General features: G+C 39.5%; 1 protein-coding gene across 4 annotated transcripts in view; it reads left to right on the forward strand.

The window, feature by feature from the left end:
• f (espin protein forked) overlaps nucleotides 1-12,465 on the forward strand; it is a 161,542-nt gene extending 149,077 nt beyond the window's left edge. For all 4 annotated transcript variants that reach the window (XM_072295824.1, XM_072295821.1, XM_072295823.1 and 1 more), the window contains exons 12-14: nucleotides 4,805-4,983; nucleotides 6,016-6,203; nucleotides 9,034-12,465. In XM_072295824.1, coding sequence (XP_072151925.1) covers nucleotides 4,805-4,983; nucleotides 6,016-6,203; nucleotides 9,034-9,352 — 686 coding nt within the window. In that variant the 3' untranslated portion in view covers nucleotides 9,353-12,465. The remainder of the gene's footprint in view (nucleotides 1-4,804; nucleotides 4,984-6,015; nucleotides 6,204-9,033) is intronic.
• The last annotated feature ends 4,231 nt before the right edge of the window (nucleotides 12,466-16,696 follow it).

Below are 16,696 nucleotides of genomic sequence, written 5' to 3' on the forward strand. Positions count from 1 at the left end.
TGCCATAGCTTCAAATGGCGAGATATCGATAATCGATCATTCACGCCACGCCACTGGATTCGATATCGCCGTGGTGACATTTGGCACAGCCGCACGCTGTCTGCAAAACTCTAGGTTCAAGAAGCAAGTAAAATAGTTGCAGTAAAATCTCGCTGGGCTAAACTACGATTAACACGAAATCCTGCTTAAGTTGACAATTTTTTAGGCCCTGAGACACTGGCAAAATGGGCAATTGAAAAAAACCTATGATTTAGACAAATTCGTGATTCTTGTCGCAAAAGGAAAGTTGCTTAGATCGAAATTTTTTTTTATTTTTTTTGGCAAACTTGACATAAATTCGATTTTGTATGTGAATAGAGAAGAAAAAGGAGCGACTGTCAAAGAGAGGAACGTTTCATAAAGATGTTTCTGATGACGCGCATGCATTTTTGAGGGATGTACAGAAGTAAGAGGTTCAAGATTTGTAACTTTTGACGTGAATCGATGATTTTTTTTTGAGAAAATGGACACCTAAAAATTCTCTTAAAAAATTAAAAATTTATCAATCATTGAAAAATTGGGAAAAGTGACTGAAAAATATCACTTTTAAATTACTTGAAATCACTTAATTCGAATTTCCGAATTTATTTTGTGCTAAGCGTTAAAATGGACAAGACGCTGCTTAAGTCAAAATTTTTCTCGGTCGCTTGTCCGACTTAGCGAGATTTCACTGCAGTGGTCATCTACATTTCACATACTCCAAGAAGGCTTGTTAGAACTGAATATACTATCATCCATATCCAACCCTTTCACCCTCCAAAGACAGTGAATAACTTACAAAGACTCGGTTAGGACATCACCGTCGCGACACAACACTTTTTCGCTCTCCTCTCCATTTTCCTTGCCCGGTTCGATTTGTGCGTGGCGCTAAGAGTGGCGCGGAACTTTCACCCATTATCTGCGCGATGTTGGTCTGCCCACTCATCGGATCTGGAGTCAGTGAACATGGACGAGAGATGCTGCCGTGATAATGAACTGTCAGACGTGAACGTAATAGTTTCATACGAGCCAGGCGATTATCGGGCCACTGGGGCCAATCGGCCAAGTTGCCACTCTTCATCGGGATATCCTAGTTTTGCAACTCCTTCATATTGGACCATCAAATAGGGTGATACAGTGGACTCTCGATAATTCGAAATTGAAGGGAATCGGCTTTTTATTCGAATTAGCGAGGTTTCGAAATAAAGAGAGTTCGAAACAAAGAGATTCAATGTGGAGAAATTTCGAATTAGAGAGGTTCGAATATAGAGGGACAAATGGACGGATTTACGCCAAAAATGACCAATAATATCAGTTTATTTCTTTACGGAGGTAAGTATTACACTAAGTCATCATTAATTATTAATAATTTATATTTAATTAGCAGCTTACTAATTAGCTGATCAAGCTTTTCGCGGCTAGACTCACGGGACTTGTTTAATGTTGACAATCCTATCAGCTCTTTCAGACACCCAGGTACATGAACAGTTGACTTCGAATTGTAGAGGGAATGTACCGTCTTATTTCGAATTATAGAGGGAGGACCATATTTACTTCCCACACTTTGAATCACAGAGAGAATTTTCGTCGCAATTTCGAATTATAGAGGGCCGCGCCAGCTTAAAAATTTCGAAATAACGAGGGGAGAAAAATACATTGGTTTTCTTCGAATTATCGAGAGATTTTCAAGGGAAACGGACTTTCCTTCGAATTAACGAGGTTTTCGAATTATCGAGGTTCGAATTATCGAGAGTCCACTGTAGTGGGCCTCTAGACATGCTATGAAATAATAGGACAACTCTGCTTATTCTTTCTTCAACAATTTACGAGAAAAAAGAATCACACAACGGGAAGTTTGAAAATCAACTTCAAAACAAGATTTAATTGTTTTCTATGAACATTAGCTAAATGGCAAAAATAAAACTGACGTTATTTGTGTAATCAAATTTCCAAATGATGTGTGTTGAAAAGACTTATTAATATCCCGTTCAGGAGTTGACTCCAAAACTTCCCGTCGTGTAAATTATTTTCCATTTTAGATTTTGAAGAGAAAACATTTGACGTTTTCCTCTACTTCACACCTTGTCTAGTGGCCCATGTGAGACACTTCAAGATATGTGGATTACAATTTGCAATAAGGAACTATCTACTATTATTGGCTCAGCCGTTAAAGCATCTGTCTGCATAGGAAACATCAAAAGGGGGAGATAGACAGGGCCGGATTTACCTACTTGCCGCCCATGGGCCGCCTGTATTTTGCCGCCCCCATCTCATTCGTTTTGAAACACCAATGAAAACCGTCAAGTGAACGTGCCGGAGGGAGAGGGATGCATAAGACGCGTTTACTCGTGTTGGATACATTTTTTGCGGAAGCCCCGTCAACACTACTAGCAAAAATTCACGGAACTTGGCGCGAAAGTTAAGTTCCGTAAACCTGCCTCTGTGTGGACAATGCCTTCCCCTTCCATTAATATAAAATGAACGAAAAAATTATGAAAGAACAATCATAAATGTGGTTCAATAATTTTAACTTCCACCGCCGCCGCGCCGTGCTGATCGCACTGCGTTTGGCGCAATGCGTGAAGTATTCCTACACTCTTGTAGGCGCTATGCCTTTCACGCCGACCGCTGCTGAACGCACTGTGTTTGACGCAATGCGTGAAGTATTCATGCAGTCTTGTGGGCGCTATGCGTTACACGGCGACCGCTGTTGACCGCACTGTGTTTGACGCTATTCGTAAAGTATTCATGCAGTCTTGTAGGCGCTAATATGTGTTACATGCCGACTGCCGCGCTGAGGGCCTCTCCTTTTCATCTCAAGTCCTCGTCATCATTGCTCTTTGTGCCTCGCCGCTCCAGGCCAAATTGCGTGTTTGGTTTCTCTCTCAAATAGACTAATGAGAGGGCAGCCTACTATTAGAAACTTAACCTGAAAATTTGAGGTGTATGGGTAAAACAGTTTTTATTTTATTAACTGTCAAGTTCCAGAAAACGGGGGAAAATCTTGATGGATTTACGGCGTTCTTGCTTAGCACGGCAGTCTTAAACTGTAAGTTGTGATGAAGAACCATAATACTTCCGGTTCATCCATATCTGTACCCAGGAAAACAACATAACGACAATATGTTACATATATATATCACAATGGTTCCATATTGCAAAATGTAGTCGGTCGCGCTCGTATTATCCAATCACTTTAAAATCTACGCATGCGAAATGACAAAAGAAGAAGAAGGTATGCCGATGAATAGATAAGTTGAACGCCATCTGCGGAAGCTTACGCATTAGAACCAGCGCAGCATAAATCGTAGCTACCACCGAGCCGATGTATCGAAAATCGATTCATGAACACATTCCTCCATAAGAAACCATTGAAAAGTATCGATCCTGCGTGAACGGAGTCCGTACCTATCGCGGAGTACCGTTCCGCCAGCCTCTCTCTAGCCGGCGGCGAGTAACTCGGCCGCGAAAAGGGAAAAAAATCAACGGCGATTGAAATCTGGGTTCGATGCGCATTTCCTCGCGAAACTTCCGCGCATCGCTTAGGAAGCTCAGGAACATTTCCTAGCTTTCCGCGAACCGCCCACCTCAAGTGCCATGCCGTGGTTGCCTCGATGGTTCGAGTGCAAAAACGCGTACATGAAGAGACAAACTAGACTGCATTTTGCAATTTGGAACTATAAATTCTGGCTCTTCTGGAAAAATACTTATGTGTACAGGGAAACTAATGGCACATACGTTGTTTTTAAACCGGGCTAGAATTTATAGTTCCAAATTGCAAAATGTAGTCCAACTGTCGGCTTCATTGCTGTGCTTAGGGAAAACGCCGTAACGTATGAATTTATTAGAGTTGCCAAATTTCTCCGGATAAAATACGTATTTTTGAGGGAAGCTACGAATATTTTACCTTGTAATTTTCAGGTATTTTATATTCGATTGAGAACAAACTTACCTGAAAAATTGGAAGAATATTTACAACTTTCCCTACATATTCGTTTTTTATCACAGGAAATTTGGCAACGCCTGAAGGTTCATACGGTGTTTTTCTAAACTTGGCAGAATACCTATCTGCTGCCGGAATATGACGGTTTTTGGCCTATCTCAAAAATTGAATGCGAAATAGCACGACGCATATCCTCCATATCCCCGTCATACAGAGCGCAATATAACGCTTTCTATTGGTGTAATAATGGTTTCAACCATTCGCAACTTATACTTCAGAACACCATTTTCTTCGTCAAAATTTCAAAAGCATATTTGTTGGCCCATCGCGGGCAAATATTATTCTATTGAAATTGTGTACTCTGAAATAAAGGGGTTTTTTTTTCTCTTGAACTGCCGCATCTATATTTTAGAGCACTTTCCTCCAGTAGGTGTTCATTGGGCTCCCGAGAGAACACACCTGATCCAAGAATTTGTCACAACCTAAATTTTAAGTTAAGATTAACGCTGAATGTCGGATTTTTAACCCCCCCCCCCTCCCTTCACAAGGTTTTCCTGTCGTATGTCATGTCTCTATTCTTCAGTACAAAAACACAAAACTGCAAAACGCTCCTCTTGAACCCCCTACCAGCCTACCTCTAAGACCGTTACGTATTTTATGAATGGCCCCTTATCACACTCGAATTAATTCTTTAATCCATAATTCAAAAGGTATGAGCCGAGAAATAGTGATTTAAAAAAAATTGTTTATTGATTAATTAAACTGTGTCAAGGAAAGCTGATCGACGAATCTCGTCATCATACTTTGCACAAATTTTATAATCACCCCCTTCTTTGATTACAGGCACTGAACAGCCATTCAAAGCAGCCAAAGAAGATCTGATCGCCGAGCTCAAGCTCTCGAAAGACATCACCGGAATCAAGAAAATGAAAGTTGAGCGAGTCAAGCAGGAGAAGTTAAGCGAGAAAGAGGCCATTTCGGAGATCAACCGTCAGTTCTCCATAGACGCTTTTGTAGAAAAGGTGAGTATCGCAAACGAGGCTGACCAATGTCCAACACGCTCACTAGATCGCAATCTAATTAAATCCTCGTATCACCGTGGAAAACGGCGCGACGCACAGTGGAGCGAGTCAAAAGGGGGGGGGGGGGGGTCGGACAAAATTTGGAAACTTTAAACGCTTCTAACTTCCTTAAAGCAAAACTTTGAGATTTTAAAAATGGTTCCATTGGTTTTCTTGCGAAATTTTCTTGTTTAGGCACCCCCCAAAATTTAAAATATGACGAATTAAACATCTAAATTTGCAGTTTTAGTAAAAGATTTCATGTCTAATTGACTCGAACCACTGTGCGGCGGTGGTTGTCAAGTAGCGAAATGAGCCTTGCACCTTCGTTCAGCCGTGCCTGGTAAATGATAGATGTATCGCATTAAGTAGAGAGGCATCGCGCAGTTTGTTGGCATGTAGAAGAGGTATTTTCGTTTCGAAGCAACCGCGGGAATTGGGGGACTTTACATAAATGCATCCAAGAACTCGTTGCTAGATACGCCATGATTCAGAGTGAATTCACCTCAGCCTCAAATACGAGGGTCATCTAAAAATTGAGTTTTCCTATTTCATTACTTATATAAGACATACTTTTCATGACTTTTTGATTAAATCTGTGAAAAGGTACGCATCAGGCATCGGGAGAACGTAAAGCGGATTCCTTTGAAAATTCAAAGGAACTCGCTTTGTACTATGCAGAAAATTCACTGAAATTTGCATAAAAATCCGTACAACCGTTTACCTACATGTGGAAAATTAAATTTTCCAATTAAATGGCACTAGCTGATGTGGATTGGTTCTTTTCTGCTAAATACGGTCAAATTATAGGATCCCTCGTGGTTTGCCGGTAGTTAGTCTGATGCCAGTAAGGCTATACCTTCTCTGTCTTTTGCAACCACTTGCTTCCACCAATAGGATCACTAAATTTTCTCTTTGAGTTCTCCGAGTTTATCAACTTCATTAATCAGTCCCCTGCATTAATTATTATGTCTTTTTGTATGTATGTTGCAGATTCCAGAGAAAGACGGCAACGGGAATCCTATTCCACCTTGGAAGCGGCAAATGTTGGCGAAAAAGGCCGCCGAAAAAGCGCGGAGAGAAAAAGAAGAGCAACTGGTTCGAGAGGCCGAAGAAAAAAGGCTCCAAGCCATTCCTGCATGGAAACGTCAGCTCTTACAGAGCAGGGCAGCTAATGATAGGTAAGTTTTCAAGACACCGTGCGTCAGATGAATAGAAACCGTCCGTTAGTATTGGCCCAAATCCTTTGCGCCTTTTAGGGATACATTTTTTTTAAGGTAAAAATGGTGAACTTTTCTTCAAATCGCGTCAAAAGTTTTTAATTTTTTAATGCTCTCAACTGAGCATTTTCGTTTTCGTATCCTTTAATTTCACCATCTTTTCGTCAATTTTGCCTTGTAATTTTTCATAAACGGATTTGCCTTACTGCTAGTGAAAATAATTTAATTCAGCACAAAAGGAGGCGGCTTTCCCCCAAAATTTAGCTCTAGTGAAAGAACCCGATAAATAATTTTGATTTGCCGAGATTCCGAAATTCAATCTTCGACTCGAGCGTGGCAATATGTGAGGGTTATCTGTCAAGGTATCCTGTTGAAATTCTCGCAAACCAACGATGCTGGAGAAAAACTCACTGTACTGTTGAATTCAGTATACTTCCATTTTCATTTTAAACCCAAGACTTTTAAAATTGAATAAAAATGCAGGAGTCCCCGGAGAGACTTTAACACGGTGCAGAAAAGTAGGTGCACCAACAAACGCGAGTTTCTTGACCCATGGAGACAACATTGTTTAAAAGTTTCATCGTGCTTAATCACGCGGATCCGGTGGCAATCGAAGGATCGTCAAGACGGCAAAATACAGGAATCACCTGAGAGACTTTAACGCAGCTGCAGAAAAGTAGGCGTACCGACAAGTCCGACTTACTCGACGGAACCTTCTTTTTTCGAATAAGATCTCCATGCGTGGAATAAATGAGGGCTTGGAGGAAAAGGCGCGTAAGTCAGTTTTTGCTATTTCAGGAAATACGTGTTTGAAGTTCCAAAATCAAATGGATCCTTATGGCAGAAAGAAAGTTTAAACTGACTCTTTGATGCTTAAAAATTGGAATTTTTGGAGCGAGTTTTTCACAAAATATGCACTACTAGTTTTACTTGAAATCGTTAATATCTAAATTTTTCCAAAAACTGCACTTATGCGCCTTGTCCTCCAAGTCTCTTAAATGATCATCGGTACTCCGTAAAATGAATCTATAACACGATATTCTTGTATTCTTCTCCACTTTTCATTCATTCCACTTTCCAGATCCCCACTAAACATTTTAAGCGCTCAGCCGATAGGCAGCGCTTTTTGATTTCGACTTGCCTCTGAGTACTAGTATACTAGTGCTAATGCGTTTAAATGGCGCACCAGCTCATCGATGTGTAGGCTTTTTTTTTGGGGGGGGGGGGGGGTCCATTTTTAAAATAAATAAAGCTGTGAAAACTGTATTTTATGCTTTTAACGTAATGCGCAGGTAGTTTCGATCAATTGTCTATAAGAAAATTTCTTAGCGGTAGAGTAATTCTTATCGAAATTGATCGTTGAACTTAAATGAAGCCTAAAAAAAACGCGCCTGATGAGCTCAACGGTGAGCTCATTTTCGGGAAACAAAAATACGCGTTTACGGTTTCCTTGGTAACCTTTGTTTGCTATCAGCTGATGTTTTATTTCCATTTCCAAGCCAAGTCGACGGAGTTTATACTTCCTTTCTTCGCTAAATACATTTACTAACACCTGAGCGCTTTTCTAATACGACAGTATTAGAACTTTCCCGCTTGTTTTTTCTTGTTTATATTCCGCTCATGCCTACTTTGATCCCGTGAAGAAATTCATGGTCGAAAGACCCAGGTCAGTCCGTTAGCAAGATGTTCTTTAGAATTTCCCGATCTGGCGACGAATGCCCCCGATCTGCTATTCCACTCCAACGTTTCCCCGATTTTCGTTTGCGCTGTCCCATTTCATAGTTCCTCCCCGACAGGGCCGGATTTACCTACTTGCCGCCCATGGGCCGCCTGTATTTTGCCGCCCCCTTCTCATTCGTTTTGAAACATCAATAAAAACCATCAAATGAACGTGCCAGCGGGGGAGGGGTGCATAAGACGCGTTCACTCGTGTTGGACACATTTTTTGCGAAAGCCCTGTCAACACTACTAGCAAAAGTTCACGGAACTTTGTGCGAAAGTTAAGTTTCGTAAACCTATCTCCGGGTGGGCAAGGCCTTCCATTCATAAGACATGAACGAAAATATTATGAAAGAACAAACATAAATGTGGATTAATGATTTTAACTTCCGCCGCCGCGCCGCGCTGACCGCACCGTGTTTGGCGCAATGCGTGAAGTATTCGTGCAGTCTTGTAGGCGCTAATATGTGTTACATGCCGATCGCCGCGCCGAGGGCTTCTCCTTTTCATCTCAAGTCCTCGTCATCATTTCCCTCTAAGTCGCGCCGTTCCGGGCCAAATTGCGTGTTTTAACTATTTGGTTCCTCTCTTAACTTGAATAATTAAAGGTGCTGTCTCTTGTATCTCTGAAAGAGAACAAAATTGGAGATTATTATACTCTCAGGAAATGAGGGATTTTGTCGCCTTCTCTCGTTTGTTTTTTTCTAAATCCGATTTTTTTTATACCTGCATTTAAAAAAATTGCAAAATTTGCCGCCCTCTATAGATTTGTCGCCATGGGCCGCAGCCCATGTGGCCACCCCCTTAATCCGGCCCTGCTCCCTACTCCCCGATCTGCACAAGACCGATGTTATAGGATCGGGGAACAGCAGAGTGGGACAAGCAAATCGCGGGAATCTGTTTGCAACGTGGACAGCCCTCACCCCCGATTTACAGAGATTATCACACTCAACTTTTCTAACGAACTGACCTGGGTAGCGACCTTGAAGAAATCTTACGTTTTTATTTTGTTTCTTTGTTTTTTTTTTTTTTTTGTATTCTTTTTCCTCCCTCATTTCGTTCCATTTTCCAGATCGAACACGAGCGTGCCTACGATCCACCCGAAAATCATCACACCCCCCTGCGAGTTCCCTCACAGTCTGGTCAAGAAGTGTAACGAGGAGGCAGTCTCGTCGCCGCACCTCAACAGCAACACGCCGGCCAGTCCCGCGCAAGCGCCGCAAGTGGAGGACAACAACAATAAAGAGAACAGCGAGCCGGCCGGGAACCAAAACGACACCAAAACTCCGGTCAAAGAGGAAAGCGACGAGAACCAAGACACCCCCGCTCAAATCATACCCTGGAGAGCCCAACTTAGGAAAACCAACAGCACTTTGAATCTTCTAGAATGAGGAGAAGCTGTTGATTTCCTGCTCTGACCAAAGAAACTCAATTAGGTATTGGGTCGCCATTATCCTTTTGGCTCTCAGAATTTAGACGTGTCGTAGGCAGATTGTCAAATTCGGCATATTATCAAATGCCAGCGGGTTTTTTTTTTGGATTTTATGGACAAAGCAATAGACAAAGGAGACAGAAGGAAAATGGAGTTATCCGTTTGGTTGAAATGAGTGGCTGCTGTAAACAAATGAGGAAAATGATGGACAAACTATAGAAATCCTCATAGGTTGCTGTTAGATAGTCTATTATTTACCTCCTTTGTCTTCTGCAACCACCCATTTCTACCAATAGGATCGTTAAATTTTCTCTGTTATCTCTTTGTCTGTCGCTTTGTCTATCATTTTCAATAATCAGCCCTCTGAGCAGATAATACAATTTTGATGATTCGTGAAGTCTTGTATGCTTTTGACGAGTTCTAGAGTTTTCAGTGTATTGAATATAAGAATTCATCATATCTACAAACTTCTTTTGTATTTTGCTCTCCAAACGCCCCTCAAATATTTTAATCGGCATTCTTTTCAAAATTCAATAAATTATGACATGCTTTAATCCCCAGTCAAGGGGTCGTTCAGGGGCCAGATATAATTTATTTGCGATTGTATGATATCATTATTTACAAAAACCTCTTTTCTAGATGAGCAAATAATTACTTTGCCTAAAATTAGGGAAAGAATCAAAATTTCAATTTAACTAAGAATATTTTACTAGTTGCCTGCGACAGACGTATCGGATGGAGTTAAGTAAAATAGTCACATACACATTGCGGTGTTTTAAAATCTCATCTACTATTTTAATACTTCGGAAGGAAACCAAGCAACATTTTCATTTAAAATTTTGTGGACATAGGTAACTTTTATATGGGTGAGAAAAATGTCAAACAATTTTCGAGTGGGGATGTTGGTAGATTAATGGATGAAAATAGGAAATGAAATTTTGAACCACTGCAATGTAGATAAGGCTGTTTTTCTTGGAGCTTTCCCATTGTAGGACCCAACTTGAGCCGATAGATTTTTTTTTTTTAATTTATATTTTCTTTTTACGAATTTTAGAAAAGAAGGTCTGATAAGAACTCCCACTTTGCTTGGTTCAAAATAGATTTTCATACACATTCTGAATAATCTATGTACCGAGGCTTGATTTTCAGGTGCTACACATACATTTTTGAATGTTAAAAAGTTATCAAGACTTGGGCTAATTAGGCAATACTTACTTAATTAATTTATCTCTAAGTGGTTATAACACGTGTTTGTGTATTTTGGAGTTAATTTTAACATCAGTCCCAACAAAGTTACATAAAAGCGACCATCAATCATTATGCATGAACTCGAGGAAACTAAAGACAAAACATCACTGAAATTAAGCATTTTGAAAATAAATTTGATTGAGTTCAGCAAAAAAGAACCTAATATATGTATATAGATGTGTTTAAAAAAACAATTATTTATTTTGAAAAAGTCTCTTGGCCTAACGCGAGGTAATTCTCATATGGGGCAATTAAGATTCTTCTTTGCTAAACCTAGTCTGAGGTTCCCAATTTAATGAGCGAAACACGATGCTTTCATTTACAACATAACTGCGAGGCTACAGAGAAAGAGAAACAACAGTACGCCTGTAATTTTCAATACAAGCAACACGAATAACTTTTGAACACAAATAGTTGCATCTGAGCGTTAGCATCACTACAGCATTGTGTCAGTATGAGTATGATGATTTTTTCTCGCCCAATTCGATCGTGATAAATACTATGACTGAAAGTCATTTAAAGATGTATGTATAACTGTAGATGCCCTGACTTGTACGGCGATTTGTAGCTCAGCGCATGGGAGATAGACCTTCTACGGTAAAATAAAACAAATATTTCATCTTCAAGTATGGCCAACAAGTCATTTTTCTTTTTAAATTTATTATATTTATAGATAGATCAACTAAACTGTACGTCCTATTTAACCGCTTATTCTGATAAAAGTAGGTATGGAGCTGAGTCACCGTTGACTACGCTTTCGTTAATTTTTTATCAGTATGAGTATGAACTGTGCAAATATTAGGTTAAGATATTTTGTAGATATTAGAAATATTTTCTCTCTTTCTTTTGTAGTATTTACTACGACTAAAATCAAAACTTATGACTACGCCTAAATTTCAAAATACGGGAAAAGAAATTATCAACCAGAAAAAATATCAAATTACTCTATTAACCCTGTAAACATGTTCAGCTTTATAAATGTAAATTTTCCGATGGCAAATGGGGAAAAGTCGTTTTGCCATAGTTATGATCAATTTAAGAAAAAACAAGAGCTAAATTCCTAAGCGCAAGAAATAATTTAAGGAGGATTGTACGAAGTCATATTTTTATTGTAAGTTAATGTATTCCAAACCTTGATTTTTATTTTAGGGGTGTATTTTCTTCTACTTTCTGTACTTTTATTTTTTACCTTTTTTATCAGTCATTTAAGGTACCTACTGTTTGTGTGATTGATTGTTTATCACCGTCACATTTTTTGAAAATCATTGTTTCATTTTGAATCTTTACATGCGAATGTGTTTCCATTTACTGCATATGCTGAATAATTCTATTGAAAGTATGAAGTAGGTGTGTATGGTAGTACGGTAATTATACTGTACACACTTTTTAAGTTTAACCATACTGGTTGTACTTTATTCTCCACTCCGTAAAGATTATTTCAGTCCCTCCCCTCTACTTAACGATTATATTTTAAGAGTCTCACGCAGAAAGGTATCAAGTAATTAGTTGGTGACATTCTTACGATTTTGGCGAAAGCAGGGAGTTCACCCTGGAAAAGTACTTGGGGCTCTTTAGTTTTTGGACAATGTTGGACTGGTAGTATGACTGATTTTGAGTTCTTACATTCCATCTCGCACATGTAATCGTTAGAGACGATTTTCACTCGAAATAAGCAACACATTTTCGGAATAATTGTAAAAATTCTGAATCTTAATTCATTCTGAAAATTTCCTCCGACACTTTCATCTTATTAATAAACTTTTGATAATTTGCAATAAACAACAATAACTTTAACTGTATTAAAATTGTAAAAGCTGAGTGAAGTAGGGATGTCGATACTTATCCGATACTTGCAAAGTATCGATACTTTCGATCGATACTTAACGATACTCGGCATCGATACTCCACGATATCGATACCATGCAGTATCGATGCCAAGACCCCAGTATCGACGGTATCGATACTTAATCTGATTTGGCCATGAAGAAGGCCTCTTTTTCTTTTTTAAAAAATTCTCTCCCCACTATTTCACCTTCATGATGCACTGTGACAAACGACGGAGTAATCAAGTTTCTCAAAATGATTATACTTCAACAAAAATGTTAAAAGCTCAGTTCGATAAGTGTAGTTAAAGGCTCAAAATAGTTGACTAAGGACGCGAACAGGGCTTTTTCGAGAGAGGCGTAAATCTGGCGGAATTTAACGGCCGACAGACATACGCACACTCAGAATCACGGCATAATTCAGAAATAGTATCGATGGTATCGATACCTCATAAGTATCGATACTTCAGCTCGATGCTCGATACCGGTATCGATGCTCAGAGTCGATACCAGTATCGATACCGAGTATCGATACTTCCCTGAGTATCGACATCCCTAGAGTGAAGAAAAATTTGATGAGGAAATGATTTTGTGTTGAAAGTATGATTAATTATTCAAATATGCCTTCATAAACGTATTCTGAAAGTATGAGAGAAAGGTATCTGCTCGGCAAAGAACTTCACTTCGATGTATGATGTGTTTCACTTAGTTTTTATTGCGACAGCGGTTTAACTATTTTCATAGAAATGTTTCTTAAATTGTGAAACGACAAAAGAGAGCAAAGAATGTACGAAAGTAAATGTAATGGTGCATTGGCTAAATATCAATGAGAGATTTATTGAGAGGCGAGATCCCTCCTAATAATAATCAGACAATAAAATCACACACCCTAATTTTAAAAACATTTTTATAGATAAGTGATTTAGAAACTGAGATTCATTTCCAACCCATTCTTCATTAGTAGCTGTGTAAATAAAGTAGGTAACGTACTTCCTTGCCGAAATTTTTTTCGTAATTTAAGCACAGCAACCTTCTCTTTTATTGATAAGTGTTAATTGTTTGAATACCTATATTTTTGTTATCTATGAGAGAAAATTTTTAAAAAAATGAATAAAAAAATTGAAATTTCAACGACTGCGTCTTATTGTTGTCTTATTCCCAATCTAATTGACGATACAATTCCTTTCGCACTGTTCAAAATTTGTCTCCATAAAATAGGCGAGATCTTAATCACTTGTATGCGCGAATCTGCCCTTATTTCCTTTCTAAAGTTTTCAGTGCAAATCTTTACTGACAAAATAAACGCTGTCTCTTTACGTCGCAAAATTATCCTCCGATGTAAGTCTCTTTTTCACGGGTGAAAATTTAGTCGCTTCGGCTTCTGCTTCCTCCTATTACCTAATTTTCCATAGACTCTTCGTTCGAATATTTTTGTCTGTACTCTGTATGAACCGGTTCATCAATTTTACCCAGCCTTTCTTCAAACTTATTATCTCTCCTCTGTTTCTACAATTTCTTTCAAATCTATTCATTTCTAATTTCGTCAAACATATAGTACGGCTGCCGCGCTGGTCGGCGCATAACGCATAGCGCCTACAAGACCGCAGGAATGCTTCACGCATTGCGCCAAACACAGTGCGGTCGCTGGTCGGCGTGAAGCGCATTATCAGCGCCTACAAGACTGTGGGAATGCTTCACGCATCGCGCCAAACACAGTCCGCGCTTGAAAACTCGTTAATAATATCGCGGTCCACACCATTTCCGACCGGTGTGCACCTCGAGCCTGCAATCCTCGGATCGAGGAATTGTAGTGATTTTGCATAACTGAATTGTATTTTAGTCTATTGAGTCATTGATGTCGAAGCTCGTTCGTCTATTTCTGATCGATTATCGTTAGAATGAGAAATCTCTCTATTGCGAGGAAATCAGCTAGTTCTTTGAGTTCTCGCTGAGGAGAGAGATTACTGTATTATTAATTTCTTCCCCTTCACAGTTGCACCCATTAGTAATGCACGAAAGCAATCAAATAATGCAAATCACTGCTTCATGGTTCATTTGTGTATGTAAATCAGGTGTTTGCATTTCGGGCATCTTGGAATTTTTTTGATGATTTGATGACGTAGGTCGGTACAGCGACGTTTATCCTGTCGGTTTTCTTGGAAATGGTGTAATTAAAGGAAAAAAGTCATTCTATAAAAAGTGCTTGAAATTATATAATGAGTTGATTTAAGTAAAAAAATCGGACATTATGGTCCGTTTTTCATATTTCGAATTCCGGATTTCGCCGGCCAGGTTGTACCGACCTACGTCAAAGGGTAAACAAACCTAAAGATGCAAACACCTCCTTTTTTTTCTCTATGAATCAGCACTGCTTTGACGCAAAAAGGGATATCGTCGACCTATTTCCGTCTTTCCTTTTTGCTCAGTGTTAATTAGCTGAAATACACTGTGAGGAGGAGGAGGGGGGGGGGGGGTCAAGATAAGCAAGCTCAATTATCTCGCCAAATCAAAATTGTATTTTTTTTTGTCGCCAAAAACATTTCAGATTTGCTAGGTCATTTTTGAAAAATTTATGAAACTCGTAGGAGCGTCATGAGTCACGAGTACTTATTTAACCTGATTTGCTATTGATCTATTAGGTACTAAGTCCAATTTAGGACACCGCACCAAGAACAGCCTGAAACGGGAAACCGCGTTTTGAGAAAAACGTATTTAAAGTTTTGTTTTTGATGTATTGCGCAGACTTTTCTATGCAGGTACCTTGTTTTGGTGTTTTTGGGTGACCTAACCCTTCTATTGAAGGATGCCGGGTAGATTTTGCGATACATTTTGGGTTTACACTCTAATATATTTAATTTAAAGAAACGGTTTATAGGCCATTATTACGCCCATCAGTCATTTTGGTGGCAATATGAAGTATAAATCATTTTAATCACGCAAGATTAACGCAAAATGAAAGAATGTCGATAGTGAGTAAAGAAAGGGGTAACTAGCACCTTAGGCCCTTAAGTTTATAGGCCCGTTTATAGGTCGTTCTTGCACCCATCGATCCAGAGGCCTGACTTAACTCGGAAAAAAAAAGGTTTTTCGACCTCGAGCCGTTACCTATCTATATTCTATCGCTACCACAGCTTAGTCCAGGGTAAGTAGAATCCGAAAAGCAGATGGGCGTAATAACGACCCATGCGCCTATAAGCTGTTCTTGGTGCGGTGTCCTCAATTGTATAATCTTCCGTCGCATTTCTAAGGCGCAATGATACAACTATTTGAACTCTCCGGAATGCGTGAGGTATCGGGCCGCATTTGAAGGCGTTTTCAAAACAACCAAGTTCCGATACCCAGATTATCGTTTTGCATACTTCATATTCTTTTGTTATATTCCGTACCACTTGCTTATTTTTAATCCTCGTATAAAAACCACCCATTTGCTAAATACGTACACTTCTAGCTGGAGCGCACTTCAGCTATGCATTCACGACTGCAAAAATGTCAATGGAAATCGAAAAGGCCAGCGTGCATGAAGGCTATTTCAGTTGTAATCTTCCGTCACAGTCTTACGGCGCAATGATACAACTATTTGAACTCTCCGGAATGCGTGAGGTATCACGCCGCGTTTGAAGGCGTTTTCACAGCTTAGTCCAGGGTAAGTAGAATCCGAAAAGCAGATGAGCGTAATAAAGACCTATACGCGTATAGGCTGTTCTTGGTGCGGTGTCCTCAATTAGTTTGAAGTATAAACTAACCATTTAGTTTTCTAAATATCTTCAACTTAGTCAAAGAATCGACATAAACCATGGCGAGGCGTGATGCAGTGTGGCCAAGCCGAGACTCACCGCGTATACAGCAACCGCCACTGGGTCGGACCACGCAGCGATCCAGAGATGGAACCCTTAGTAGAATAATAGGCACTGTTATGTTAGTGGTTTTATGCTTTTTCATTTCAGTCAGAACAATTTTTTTTCTCCGACTCGCCGTTTTTAAGATCGTCAGATTTTGTGGGAAAATCGTGATTTCAAGCAAAATTCGACTTATAGCCGCAGAGAACTACTGCGATATCTTATACATACCGGAAGTCAGGGCCGGATTTAGGGGGTGGCCATATGGGCCGTGGCCTATATGGCGGCAAATTTAGGGGGTGGCAAATTTTGCAATTTTTTTCATTGCAAGTATAAAAAAATATCGGATTCAGAAAAAAAAATTACAAACGAGAAAAGGCGACAAAATCTTCACTT

Source organism: Bemisia tabaci, chromosome 2 (assembly GCF_918797505.1).
Source record: "Bemisia tabaci chromosome 2, PGI_BMITA_v3".
NCBI lineage: Eukaryota > Metazoa > Arthropoda > Insecta > Hemiptera > Aleyrodidae > Bemisia > Bemisia tabaci.